Source organism: Somniosus microcephalus, chromosome 15 (genome assembly GCF_052327205.1).
Source record: "Somniosus microcephalus isolate GS21.2 chromosome 15, FLI_Smic_1.0, whole genome shotgun sequence".
Taxonomy (NCBI): domain Eukaryota; kingdom Metazoa; phylum Chordata; class Chondrichthyes; order Squaliformes; family Somniosidae; genus Somniosus; species Somniosus microcephalus.
Window position 1 is genome coordinate 93,875,293 of NC_141001.1, and position 13,188 is coordinate 93,888,480.

The window sequence follows — 13,188 nt, forward strand, 5'->3', positions numbered from 1 at the left end:
GGGCAGGGCCCTGTCCACTGGACAAGTGGTGGGAAGCCGAGCAGTACTGGTTACCTGCATGGTTTAAGCTAGTTAAATTCCAGTACGTAATAGTCCTGTACACACTTGGTGGTACTTAAACTTTAACTTTGCCGTCCAGTGCGAAACATTCTGGATACAGGTAAGTTGGATGTGTCCCTATGGGAAGATTTTGCATACTCTATATCAGGCAAACAGGAATTCATAATGTATAGATTGCTCTGGATTGCTTTCGGAAACTTTTTAAAATGGTGATGGCTTCTTGTACCCGCTGACCAATAATAAATATTGACATGGTTACATCCAACACACAATGGGACTAGCCAGATGGACCACTGCGGTCTGTTACAGTCCTGAATATTCTTTTATAGCTCTTACGTAATACATCATTTTTATGGAGAAGTACATTATTTACTCTGTCATACAGTACCACGTGAGAGACTCGTTAGCAATTAGGGAGTGACATGAATCAGTCATTCATGAAAGAAAGACTTATGAAATAATACTGAGCGGCCTACAGGTGGCGCTGTCCAGGGAGCATATAAATACTCGGGCACGGGCCCAACTTGCGCAGGACATTCTTAACAGGAACTAGTGAAGGACACAACTAGACCTCCATGTTGTAAAACAGTTGATTAAAGCTTTGTTTAATGCTTAGACCAAGTGCCTAGTAGTTTTCTTACGTCAGGGGGTGTCCATCGCAAGACAAAATTCACCCTAGCAAACAAATAAAAGATTATGGGCCAGATTATGTGGTGGGTATGATGGCGTACCCAGACTACCTTTGAAATGGACCGCAAGTTCTGGATTTCCGCATGTGCTTGCACCGACAGGCGGGGGAGTGGGACTAGCTGAAGTGCTCTTGCAGAGAGCTGGCACAGGCTCGATGGGCCGAATGGCCTCCTTCTGTGCTCTAACCATTCTATGATTCTATGAAATCCTAATTGCTCGTGCAGAGTTGGGCTAATTGCCCACCAATTGCCTGGAAATTACACCTGAAATATTTACGGCTGATGCAGCAGGGCCCGTTTACACAGCGTAAGGGGATGCCTCCTGACAAATCCAAGTAATTTTAAAAACTATATGAGGCCGGAAATGGAAGAATTTTAGGATTTTGTCCATGGAAAGTATTTATTGTCCATGAAAAGTTCGGAGGAAGTGGTTGCTACATTGAGGTTTTTTTTTTGTATCTATGTGGTGCATAAGCTTGAACATCCAAAGTGGAGGAAAGGAAAACAAAATCCTCCTTACTAGAGCTTTCTAGGATTTAATGTGCATAAACACCTATGTTATAAATAATGAGACCTCTCTTCTGCTTGCTGATTGGAGCACCAGCCCATGTGATTCCAGGTACACTTCCGCACACGGTGCGCCCCTGGGATCGGTGGGCTACTACGCTGCCCTCTACTGCGCAGCATCTGCCAGCAAGTCCTGGAAGGAGGGGTTCCCATCGGGTAAGTTCACACATTCCATTCGGATGCCGGTGGCATAATCCGTAGTTACGCCGCCGACCGCAAAATCCAGGCCAATATTTTACATTTGTTTTTGTCCATGTAACATTCTGGAAATTGAAGAAATAGAAAATGGATCTAAAATAAATAATTTAAAATAGTTCATTTTTGCTTCCTTTGAACAAAGTTCTATTACATAGTGGCAACTAAACTGAGAGTGGCCAGTTGTTCAATTAGGGAACGACCATGTTCTGGACATAAGAGCATAAGACGTAGGAGCAGGAGTAGGTCATTTGGCCCCTCGAGCCTGCTCCGCCATTCAATAAGATCATGGCTGATCTGATCTTGGCCTCAACTCCACTTCCCCGCTCGCTCCCCATAACCCCTGACTCCCTTATCGTTCAAAAATCTCTCCATCTCCACCTTAAATATATTCAATGACCCAGCCTCCACAGCTCTCTGGGGAAGAGAATTCCAAAGATTCACGACCGTCTGAGAGAAGAAATTCCTCCTCATTTCCATTTTAGATGGGTGCCCCCTTATTCTGAAATTATGCCCCCGAGTTCTAGATTCCCCCACGAGGGGAAACATCCTCTCTGCATCTACCCTGTCAAGCCCCTTCAGAATCTTATATGTTTCAATAAGATCACCTCTCATTCTTCTAAGCTCCAATGAGTACCTCCAGGGACAGGGTACTGAATTTGGATGATCAGCCATGATCGCATTGAATGGCGGAGTAGGCTCGAGGGGCTGAATGGCCTACTCCTGCTCCTATCTTCTATGTTTCTATGAGTATAGGCCCAACCTGTTCAACCTTTCTTCATAAGACAACCCCTTCACTCCGGAATCAACCTCGTGAACCTTCTCTGAACTGCATGAGGTCCTAACTTAACCAAGTAGGTTCAGTTCAAACAGGAAACAACAGACCCTTTGGCTTAAAAATCAGATTTAAGAAACATACTCAAATCCATTACATTTTAGACTCAATGGCTGAGATTCCATTGATATCTTAAGATTAATGAACTGATTGTACTGGGTGGTGATGTCAATCGAGAGTCCAGAGAAGGAGCAAGCAATGAAAGGTGGATGTAATGGGCAGGATTTGTGCTGAAAAGTGATGTGTGTCAGGAAGATTTCATTGCTAGGCAGCAAGACACTTATGATGAGCTGGCTGAAAATGATTACAAGAGATTTAAATGGACAATACACGAGAAAAAGAGCAAAACTCTAGGCCCTGACAATGGAAATAGTGTGTTGACTCGAGGTTTAATATTAGAGGCTATTCTGAAGACCTGTAATACACAGGAGATGTCTTGTAGTGTTGCATCAGGATAATGACTAAGAACTTTAAAGTTCTAAATAGAAGCAGGAGAGATCTTAAGTTGTGGTTCTCGTGAAGTGACTCAAATCTCTATAAATTGTAGGAAATATTGAACAGCCTGAAATAGGTACATGCTGAGTATTTTACTTGCAACTATGTGTGAATAAATCTCTCGAATGCAACCTAGGTAGCACAAATAGAAAAACGTGTGAAAGAGACCAAACTCTACCAGATAGAAATCGTCCAACCAATCATAAAAGCTGTGCTGTCATAAACATGCTAGTATGGTAACAGTAAAAAAGCACCATTAATACAAACATACAGTGCATCTGATACAGAATTGGTTTTCAAAAGCTCAAACCTCGCTAGTTTTCTTGTATACTCAGGAATGGACAGGTGAATGGAGTGGATTATTTTGGTTTAATGTGCGCCAGCGTTCCCAGCTCATCTTTTCAAATTGCTTTTTATTAACCGTCCCGTTGAGTATCCACATTTCTGAAGACCGTAAGGCAATGCATCCAATATGTGTTAAATTAATAAGCAGCTGAGGAAATGCACGATAAGCTACAAAAAGGTCCTTTTAGTTCTGACCCGTCGCTTATACCGAAGTAAAGCATCTATGAGTGGAAGGAATCAACTCACAGGAAAAGTTAGATCTTGTAGCAACTCCATAAACCAGTCCCATTAGCCTTTCAGTTTCAACTTCAACAAAAACAATTATAAATAGAAGGGTTTCAAACTATTCACAGAAATGCAATGTGCTCATAATACCACAAATCTGAGATTTAAAGTGACAGCTTTTGTTTTACACATACAGTGCACGAAACCAATTGTGCTAATATATAATAGATAGTCATATAAACGCTAATAACAATGCATAGCTCATGATTTAAGTAATGACATTTCTTTGCCTTGTCTTTATTTTGCTGAACTTCATTCACTTAAAAAAGGCATTTGTTTTAAGACAGTGCTGTGCAATCTTGTATTAAAGCAACATGTAATTTTTTGGATGAAAGTACTGATTATGATATTAAGGTGTTCAGAATCCTATATTACATAAGGCTCGACAGTGACGTACAACCCTTTGAACTGCATAGTAAATAATTTCATTGCACTGATCACCTCCCTCATCAGGAAAGAAAACCCTGCCAATGGGCAAATCAAAGCTTTTTTAGGGAGCCATGCTTATAAAGAAGCCAGCCCAATGATTTACTTTATATAGCCACACGGTCTTACAGTTACTGTATACAGGAATTAGAGTCAATATAAAGTTATTAGAAATGGTTGGTAGGGACCATTTTTAATTTTGATGTGGTAGTCTTACAACAGACCTTTTTACCCGTGACCCCACATCACTGGAATCAATACGTACAGTACCTGTACTGGTATTAACCTGGTTTCTATTCCTATAGATGACAGGACCTTTATAGCTGCGATATAACAAAATCGAGAGACAACTATGATGTGAATGTTCAAGTAAGTGTGTGGGATTGCGTTTGCATGTTATATTTTGCACTCGTTGAAAAAAACTATAAGGTGTAACATGCAACAGGTTTCCATCATAGTTTGGCTCTTAAACTAGGAAATAAAAGTAAGATTTTAGAACAAAACTGGAAAAAAAAATGATATAAACAGGCAGACATTTTAAATTTAAGACTTGCCATCACACAACGTCAAGTGTGAATTATCTCCAGGCAAAACATCAGCTCCAACAATATCCACCTGCTCTGAGAAACTAAAAGAAAATACTGATGTGTGGCAAGATCATTTATAACAAACATCTCACTGTTGTTCATTATATCGTGGCAAGTTGTTCCATTCAAAAACTACAGATTTATGAGGTACTCTGTGCAAAATTTCTATATTTTATAGCAACAAAGTATAATATTTATCCTGTTATGTTTGGGGGCTTTATCAAGGGCCTTTAGGCAGTATGCACTTACTGTATTTCTGGTTCATTGTGCACTGTTTATCATTATGTGGAAAGCTGCCTGAATGTAATGCTTCACATTCTATTATGCAGTACACAACTAGCATATGAGTGAATGTAAGCACACTGAAAGTACTTAATAGACCAGATGATCCGTCCATTGCACAATAACAAGAAACGTGACGTAGGTAATCAAAGAGAAAGCCCCGCTTTTGTTGGCCACTGCAGCTTTCCCACTTGATACAATGCAACCTTCAACCTTGGTTCCAAAGTTAGTTTAATTGAAAGATTAATGCATTTACATGTAACAAACTTCGTAGGAAGCGAAAGATATTTTAACAGGACTATGTGGTGATTTGGTCATTTCTGTAATACTATTTAGGCACTGTGCAGGCCAATAAATAGAGATTACAATCTCTTTTGCTCATTTTCCCCCTAAAATCAAAGGGAACAGGAAACCAAAAGGGTAAGCATGTAATTAGTAGCTTCAAAAAAATTGGAAAAATTTATTTTGTAAACCTACCTTCATAACCACTGGGTCACATTATCAGTTGCCATTCTGGCTATCACCAATAGAATACTCAGCTAAAATTCTGGTCAAGGTTCAGGATTTGTTCAGCCGTACCTCAGTCACAGCTTGAGTACGAGCACCGCTTGCTAACAGACGACTGCAGTGGTCCAGTACTAGCCCTGCAAACCAGTCTGTGGTTCTGCTCGCTGATGTTCCTTTTAAAAACAAGCTTCTCATAGCAGGCTAAGAAAACAACATAAACTGATGGAAGAAAAAAAAAACGGGGGAAAAATCTAAATGAACAAGGGAACTGTTTTGCAAATAAACTTCTCGTTCTTTGGTAAATGTGGATCATATGATTGTGATGTGAACTCCTATTAATTTGTGTAGCATTATTAAAAATGAAACATCAAATCATCAGGTGGTTAACACTTGGCTTCCATGATGTCAACAATCCTTTACCTGCTTGCCAGACTTGAAATCCAAAGGGCAGATACAGCACTCTATTCTTTTCTCCTTTTTCTTTTGAAAACATGCATTTGAGGTCTTTATAATTAGAAAAGTTATATATATATATAAAAACTTGCAAGAACTTGTGCAGCATAGCTGGCATCTCCATCTTCTGTAGCAGTGCAGTCCATCTGGAGTGTCTGTTCACTGGTCTCATTGGTCATGCTAAGGCCATTCATGGTGATATCTTTTGCCATTCTTTTTCCGTTCTCTTTGCAGATGTTCCAGCTCTGCCTCGTACATCATTTCCTGTACCAAGTACTTCTCTCGTCGCATCTGGTCACACAAATCTTTGGGCATATCCGGGATTAGGTAGGCTATGAAGGACTTAATACCAAACACTAAATGCTGAAAACAAAACACAGAAAATATATTTTAACTTCACCACACACTATTATAACCCATGACCTGTTCCTTTACATTATTTTAACAATTTGTTACTACTTCAACTTTGTTTTTTTTTCTACTTTTCTTTTCCCTCCTCAACTTTAGCCTCACCACATGATGGCCCAGAAATTCGGGTCCCAACGCGTGAGTACGCACGGGGTACTCACGCGCGGACCCGATGGAAGTGCCAGTTTCTTGCATGCACTGCGCATGCGCGGGAAACCGGCACTTCCGATCCTCTGAACGAAGAGGTTCAGAGGTTGAACGCGCGCACAGGGGAGACTGCACGTGCGCTTTGAACTTAGGTTTATTTTGCAGGTTTTCCCGGGAGGGTAAGCCTGCAGGATTTACACATTTAAAAAGCAGGTGTAAGGCGCAAGGTAAGTGGTCAATTAATTAAAATTAAAACATTTTTTCCACAGGTTTATTATTTTTAAATACTTTAAAGCAAGGTAAGTTTATTTTTAGCCCCGTTTTTTTATAAAATTACTTTTTTCAAAAATTTAAAATTATTGTTTAAAATAGTTATTTCATGTAATTTATAGTTTACTTAAAAAGTGTGATTTAAAAAAAAATGTATTTGAAGGTTTACTGTTATTTTGAGGCCCATAGCATTCATAAGTTTAGACAGGTCTTCCTGTCAATCTTATGAATGGGCTTTTCCCTCCTCCGATTGGCTGCCCATGGCTCACGTGATCCCAGGGGATGCATCGCACTAACTGCGCCCCTGGGATACGCAAGCACAGCGCGCCGGCAGCTGGACCAGGCCCCGGATCGGAATTCCACGGGGCCCTACAGCTCAACTGCCGGCGCACAAGGTAAGTGCAGGTCGGGGGCTTGCACTCGCGGGAAGCCCCCGACCCGAATTTCTGGGCCAATGCTTTTTTATTTAGAACATTTGGTGCTCCAGCTCATGGATTACATCGATTGTGTGCTTTAGTCCCTCTAACGAGGAGCATGTTTGAGTGGATCATGGAACGACCTTCTCCTTGTCAGACTGCCCTCCTTATCAAAGATGATCTAGCCAATCTTAAAATAATATCCTTTAGGGGAAACTCAAGAACACATTTCAGTTGAGCACAACATGCAAACTTGATCTCCAAGCAATAGTTACTGGCTAACGTAAGAAAACTACTAGGCACTTGGTCTACGCGTTAAACAAAGCTTTAATCAACTGTTTTTCAACATGGAGATCTAGTTGTGTCTTTTACTAGTTCCTGTTAAAGAATGTCCTGAACAAGCTGGGCCCATGCCCGAGTATTTATACTCTCCCTGGCCAGCGCCACCAGCAGGCCGCCCAGTATTATTTCATAAGTCAGTTCCACATGAATGACAAGATTCATGTCACTGGCCACTCATTTATCTTATTTTTTTGAACGTAATTCTGCTTGAACAGTCAAACATAATCAACCCTTACTGTCTACATTTACACAATTTCAAGTCACAATAGTCGCTTGGATCGAAGTCCTAGAGGAACTCTTAACCAACATGAATTACTGCCTTCAATAGAGATGGGTCGTTGGGAAATTTAAAAAATATATACACAGGATATCATGATGCTATACTAACTTTATAATGGGATAATCTAATGTGTTAGAATCCTGATTCAAAACCGGCCTGATAATATCAGCAGAAGACTAAATTAATAAAAAATGACTATACGCAAAAAACATTGGCCCTGAAATTGCAGTGTGTATGATGGCATACTCAGAGTGCAGCGTCGTAGACCCTTTGAGATGCCCCGCAAGTTTGGAATTTCCACATGAACTTGTACTTGTGCGAAATCCAGAATTTGGGACCTGTCAACGTGACAGATGACAGGCCATCCGCGGGGGCTACATAAAAGCAATTGCTGGCGCAAAGCTGGGCTATTTGCCCAGCGACTGGACAGCAATTGCCCACGTAAGTCTTATGGTTGATGTAATCAGTCACAGGGCCTGTTTGCATCAGCGTAAGAGGATTTCTAAGGCTTTAATTAAACATTTTCTTATCCTAAATTATGCACATACACTGTATTAGAATGAGTTTATGCAAATATATCCTGATGAAGGGTTTTGACCTGAAACATTGACTCTATTTCTCTCTCCACGGATGTTGCCTGGCCTGCTGAGTTTTTCCAGCATTTTCTGTTATTATGCAAATATTGGCCTGGATTACAGTTTTAATGATGTATAAAATTATTAAAATTTAATTTTTTATTAAGGTTGGTGGAATGAAGGTACATATGAATAAAATTCCAATTCTGTTAATGTATAATTATTACATTTCGGGATTACATTGCATCTCATTAACAGGCAGTTAAGAGGCTTTTTCCGATTTTCAACTGCTGCTGTGGGCTTCCCGACATCAGGGAACCCTGCCAGGATAAGTGGGTCTGTTGTTATGTTGGTGTTTGGAAGACAGCTGCAGAAGTGGTGTGAACGAAGCAATGGGACACTAGTTAGTATCAGAGGTAAGGAAATGTTGTGAAAGTAATTTTTAATGTGGTTAGATGTTTTTTCAGGTGACAAGCTGTGAAGTGTTTGTGTAGACTCATGTCATTGGGAGAAGTGGCAGATGGCTTCTGCAATCTCAGCTGCAGCTGCCATCTGTTTTATCCTAAGGAGAGAGTAATTGGAGAGCCTGGGTAAAAGGGTTCACCTTTGAACAGTGATTGTCAGTGTTTGACAGCATGTCAATGCTGTCAAACACTGTCAAATCATCTGTCAAACAAGTGTGGTGCATGTGCCTTTAAGAAAACCGGCAGATGAAGCGTCATCAACTGACGTCATCTGACATCGGCTTTCCACCCATTCCACCAGCCTATCTATGTCCTCTTGAAGTCTATCACTATCCTCCTCACTGTTCACTATACTTCCAGGTCTTGTGTCATCTGCAAATTTTGAAATTGTGCTTTATACACCCAAGTCCAAGTTATTAATATATATCAAGAAAAGCAGTGGTCCTAGTACTGACCCCTGGCGAACACCACTGTATACCTTCCCCAGTCCGTAAAACAACCATTCACCACTACTCTCTGTTTCCCGTCACTTAGCCAATTTCGTATCCATGCTGTCACTGTCCCTTTTATTCCATGGGCTTCAACTTTGCTGGCAAGCCTATTATGTGGCACTTTATCAAATGTCTTTTGGAAATCCCTGTATACCAAATCAACCGTAATGCCCTCATCAACCCTCTCTGTTAGCTCATCAAAAAACTCAATCAAGTTAGTATTGTATTATTTCCTTTTGGGTGGGAGATGGTGGGTTGTATGGTGGGATAATGACCTACCGACAGTTGCAGGCTGCATTGGGGTGGGCGTTATGAGGAAATTGTGGCCATCAGTAGCTCCCTTCCCCAATCATTCATGCTTCCCTCACCCCTGTCACCATCCCTACCTCTTCTCTTTTGACTCTCTGCTCTCTTTGTTCTGTTATCACTTAGCTCATCCTTAATTCTCCATTCACTTCCTTCCCATTCCTACTCACTCCCCTCCAAGAGTGGGAGGCAAAAGTTCAGAAGTCCCCTCACCCTTAACCAGTTTCTCTTCTCCCTACTTTCCCTTCCTATCTGTTTCTCTCAAAGAGGCCTTGTTTGCTTTCAAAACTGAATTTAACAGTATCAAAATAGAATGAGGAAAGAAACCGCCTGTTGAGTGTTCTCTCCAATCTGTATCACTTCTCTTTCTCTCTCTGCCTCTTTCTCTTACTTTGTCTCGTTGGTGTTAGAAATTAGAAACTACAGACAGCTCTGGGAAAAAATATCAAGTCCAAGCTCAGGGTTTTGGGAGAAGCTGAGGCCTTGTAGTAAAACTATACTGAACGCATTAAAGACACAAAAGACAATCAAATGGCTGCTTTTAATCATGCAATTGCAAAATACGTCATTTATTAAAAAAATTAGTTTAAACTCTGGGACAATAGTAATTTGAGTTACAAAAAAAAATGGCAGTCAAAAATAATGTTCAGAAAATATTTGGAGCGATTTATGGGCACCTGGTCACCAGATTGCCCAGATTGACTGATTTGCATAGGCAAAACCCAATCTAAATTTGGATGCAGGAATTTCTAATGGGAAAAAAGTTGACAAAAAAAGTGTGGCAAAAATGTGACAATTACTGGGGGTAATTTTAACTTTAGGTGATAGTAAGAATTAGGAGCAGCAGTAGGCCATACGGCCCCTCGAGCCTGCTCCGCCATTCAATAAAATCATGGCTGATCTTATGATGTACAATGGGCGATATTGAATTTGCCGCTCAATTTACACCCCGCCCGATTTTCTCTTCCATTGACTTCAATAGAAAGGAAAATTGGGCATGGTGTACAATGGAAGGCAAATTAGAAATGTGGAATGGCCATTAATGCTGGGGAAAGGAGGGGGAGGAAAATCAACCACAAAGTCTGTACATTTGATGGAAATTGCCACTAATACTGCACAACACGGTCTCAAGACTATTAGTTCCATGTAAAGTATACAAAAGGAATAAAATTGGTAACTCAGGCAAGCTCATCTCCACATAGGAACTGCTAGATGAAAAAGACTAGGGTCCATCTAGTTTGCCTTCTACCATCCCAGTAGTCGTGTGATACAGTGATACTGGAGTTAGTGACTAATCGTAGCAATCAATCTCCATCAATTCATCTACAACCCAGACATGAGATGAGGAAACCCCCAGCGGTGGAGAGCTTTCGGAAGCATAGGGCCAAAGTCACCCGTTCCTCCCAAACATGCTACACTTACCACATATCATACGTCAAATTACTTGTATACTGTATCCACAGAAATGTTTTACATTTTACGTAATATGTACCCATTTAATTGACCTGATTTACTCAAAATAAAGCTTCTGTGACATGGTGAAGTCATGAGCAGCAACATTGCTCAATCATGTAGAGACATAAATGACATGACTGACCTCAAACACGATGATGAAAGCCAAACGTGCAGCTAGAACATGCCAGAATTGTAACGTGAACTCATATGGATTGCGATCCCAGGGAGGAGCTCTGTAGTCTCTGTACCTTGTAGTAAAAAAAAAGTTAGAAACCGTTATTTACTACAAATGATTGTCTACAAATCGTTTTGTCTGTTGAAGGTAGACTAGAAAAATAGCTGCTTTATTTTGGATTCTCGGAAGCCTAGGTTAGCTCCTGGTGTTTACACTATTAAATCCAGCTACCTTATCCCCGATGACAGATTTCTAGACCGTATTTTTTTTCAGGTTTATGATTCTGTTGCCAGGATAAGGAAGCTGGAATGAGAATGCAGAAGGATGTCTCACTTATGCCGGTCACCCAAAATCCCAATTGAAACAGCCCCCGTATAAAACTAGGTTCTGAAGTGATTCCTGTGCTAGAGACTCAAATTTCCCATTTTAACTTGTCAATAACATTTTTTATGGTAGCGTTGGGCTACTGTGCATTGGAGCACTGGTGCACAGCAGCACTGGAGGGTGGGACACTGCCTGGACCTCCACTCCACTGAGCTCTGGTTTTCAGCCACACTTCATAGAGAGCTGACAAATGGAGGCCAGGTGTTTCATTGCATGGGGAGAAAAAATTGTATCGGATATGTCCACTGAGCTATTCTCACACATGACGTGAGGGGGTAGAAAACAGGTGGGGGGTTGGGGGAAAGATACATACCATCAAATCACAAAAAATGAAAGATTAGTCCCTACGAAAGCTCACACGTGCTAAGTCACATTAATTCTAACCCATTTTAACTCAATCATGCCATCTGTGAAAATAATAACACTCCATTGCATTTTGCTTAATGCCGCTTGATCAATCTGAATAACAAAATACCTTCCCATCAGTCAGACAGAAATTTTCTGCAACAGCAAACTGTCTGTTGCCACAATCATTGGGACAATGCATGCAATTATGGGCTGTTTTCCAGCTTTCTTTAATAAAGCAATCTTTCTGTAATTTACCAGGGTTCCTAGAAACTGCCCAGTTAACTTGTGTTCTTGAGCACCTCCTGATCCATGTATCTAATACATAGTCAGAGAGGAAGTATTAAGGGGCTTAGCAGCTTTGAAAGTGGATAAATCCCCAGGTCTGGATGAAATGTATCCCAGGCTGTTAAGAGAAGCAAAAGAGGAAATAGCAGAGGCTCTGACCATCATTTTCCAATCCTCTCTGGCTACAGGTGTGGTGCTGGAGGACTGCTAACATTGTACCTTTGTTTAAAAAGGGAGAAAGGGATAGACCAAGTAATTACAGGCCAGCCAGCCTAACCTCAATGGTGGGAAAATTATTGGAAAAAGTTCTAAGGGACAGGATAAATCTTCATTTAGAAAGACACAGGTTAATCAAGGACAGTCAGCATGGATTTGTTAAGGGAAGGTAGTGCCTGACTAACTTGATTGAATTTTTTGAGGAGGTAACCAGGAGGGTCATTGACGGTAGTGCGTTTGATGTAGTGCATATGGATTTTAGCAAGGCTTTTGATAAGGTCCCACATGGCAGACTGGTCATGAAAGTGAAAGCCCATGGGATCCAAGACAAAGTGGCAAGTTGGATCCAAAGTTGGCTCACAGGCAGGAAGCAAAGGGTAATGGTTGATGGGTGTTTTTGTAACTGGAAGGCTGTTTCCAGTGGGGTTCCGAAGGCTGTTTCAGTACTAGGTCCCTTGCTTTTTGTGGTATATATCAATGATTTAGACTTGAATGTAGGGGGTATGATTAAGAAGTTTTCAGATGATACTAAAATTGGCTGTGTGGTTGATAATGAAGAAGAAAGCTGTAGACTGCAGGAAGATATCAATGAACTGGTCAGGTGGGCAGAACAGTTGCAATGGAATTCAATCGGAGAAGTGTGAGGTAATGCATTTGGGGAGGGCTAACAAGGCAAGGGAATACACATTAAATGGTAGGACACCGAGAAGTGTAGAGGAACAAAGGGACCTTGGAGTGAAGGTCCACAGATCCCTGAAGGTAGCAGGCCAAGTAGATTAAGTGGTTAAGAAGGCATACGGAATACTAGCCTTTATTAGCCAAGGCATAGAATACAAGAGCAGGGAGGTTATGCTTGAACTGTATAAAACTATGGCCCAGAAATTCGGCTCTCCCCGGGTG

The 13,188-nt window shown here is 41.0% G+C and overlaps 1 protein-coding gene across 1 annotated transcript in view; it reads right to left on the bottom strand.

Annotated features, from left to right (window-relative positions):
- Positions 1 to 2,305: 2,305 nt before the first annotated feature.
- The window catches only part of ano3 (anoctamin 3), a 401,336-nt gene continuing 390,453 nt past the window's right edge, over positions 2,306 to 13,188 (bottom strand). The window contains exons 26-27 of the mRNA XM_086008127.1: positions 11,023 to 11,128; positions 2,306 to 6,089 (exon numbers count right to left, since the gene is read on the bottom strand). Of these exons, the coding sequence (XP_085864253.1) occupies positions 5,907 to 6,089; positions 11,023 to 11,128 (289 nt within the window). The 3' untranslated portion in view covers positions 2,306 to 5,906. The remainder of the gene's footprint in view (positions 6,090 to 11,022; positions 11,129 to 13,188) is intronic.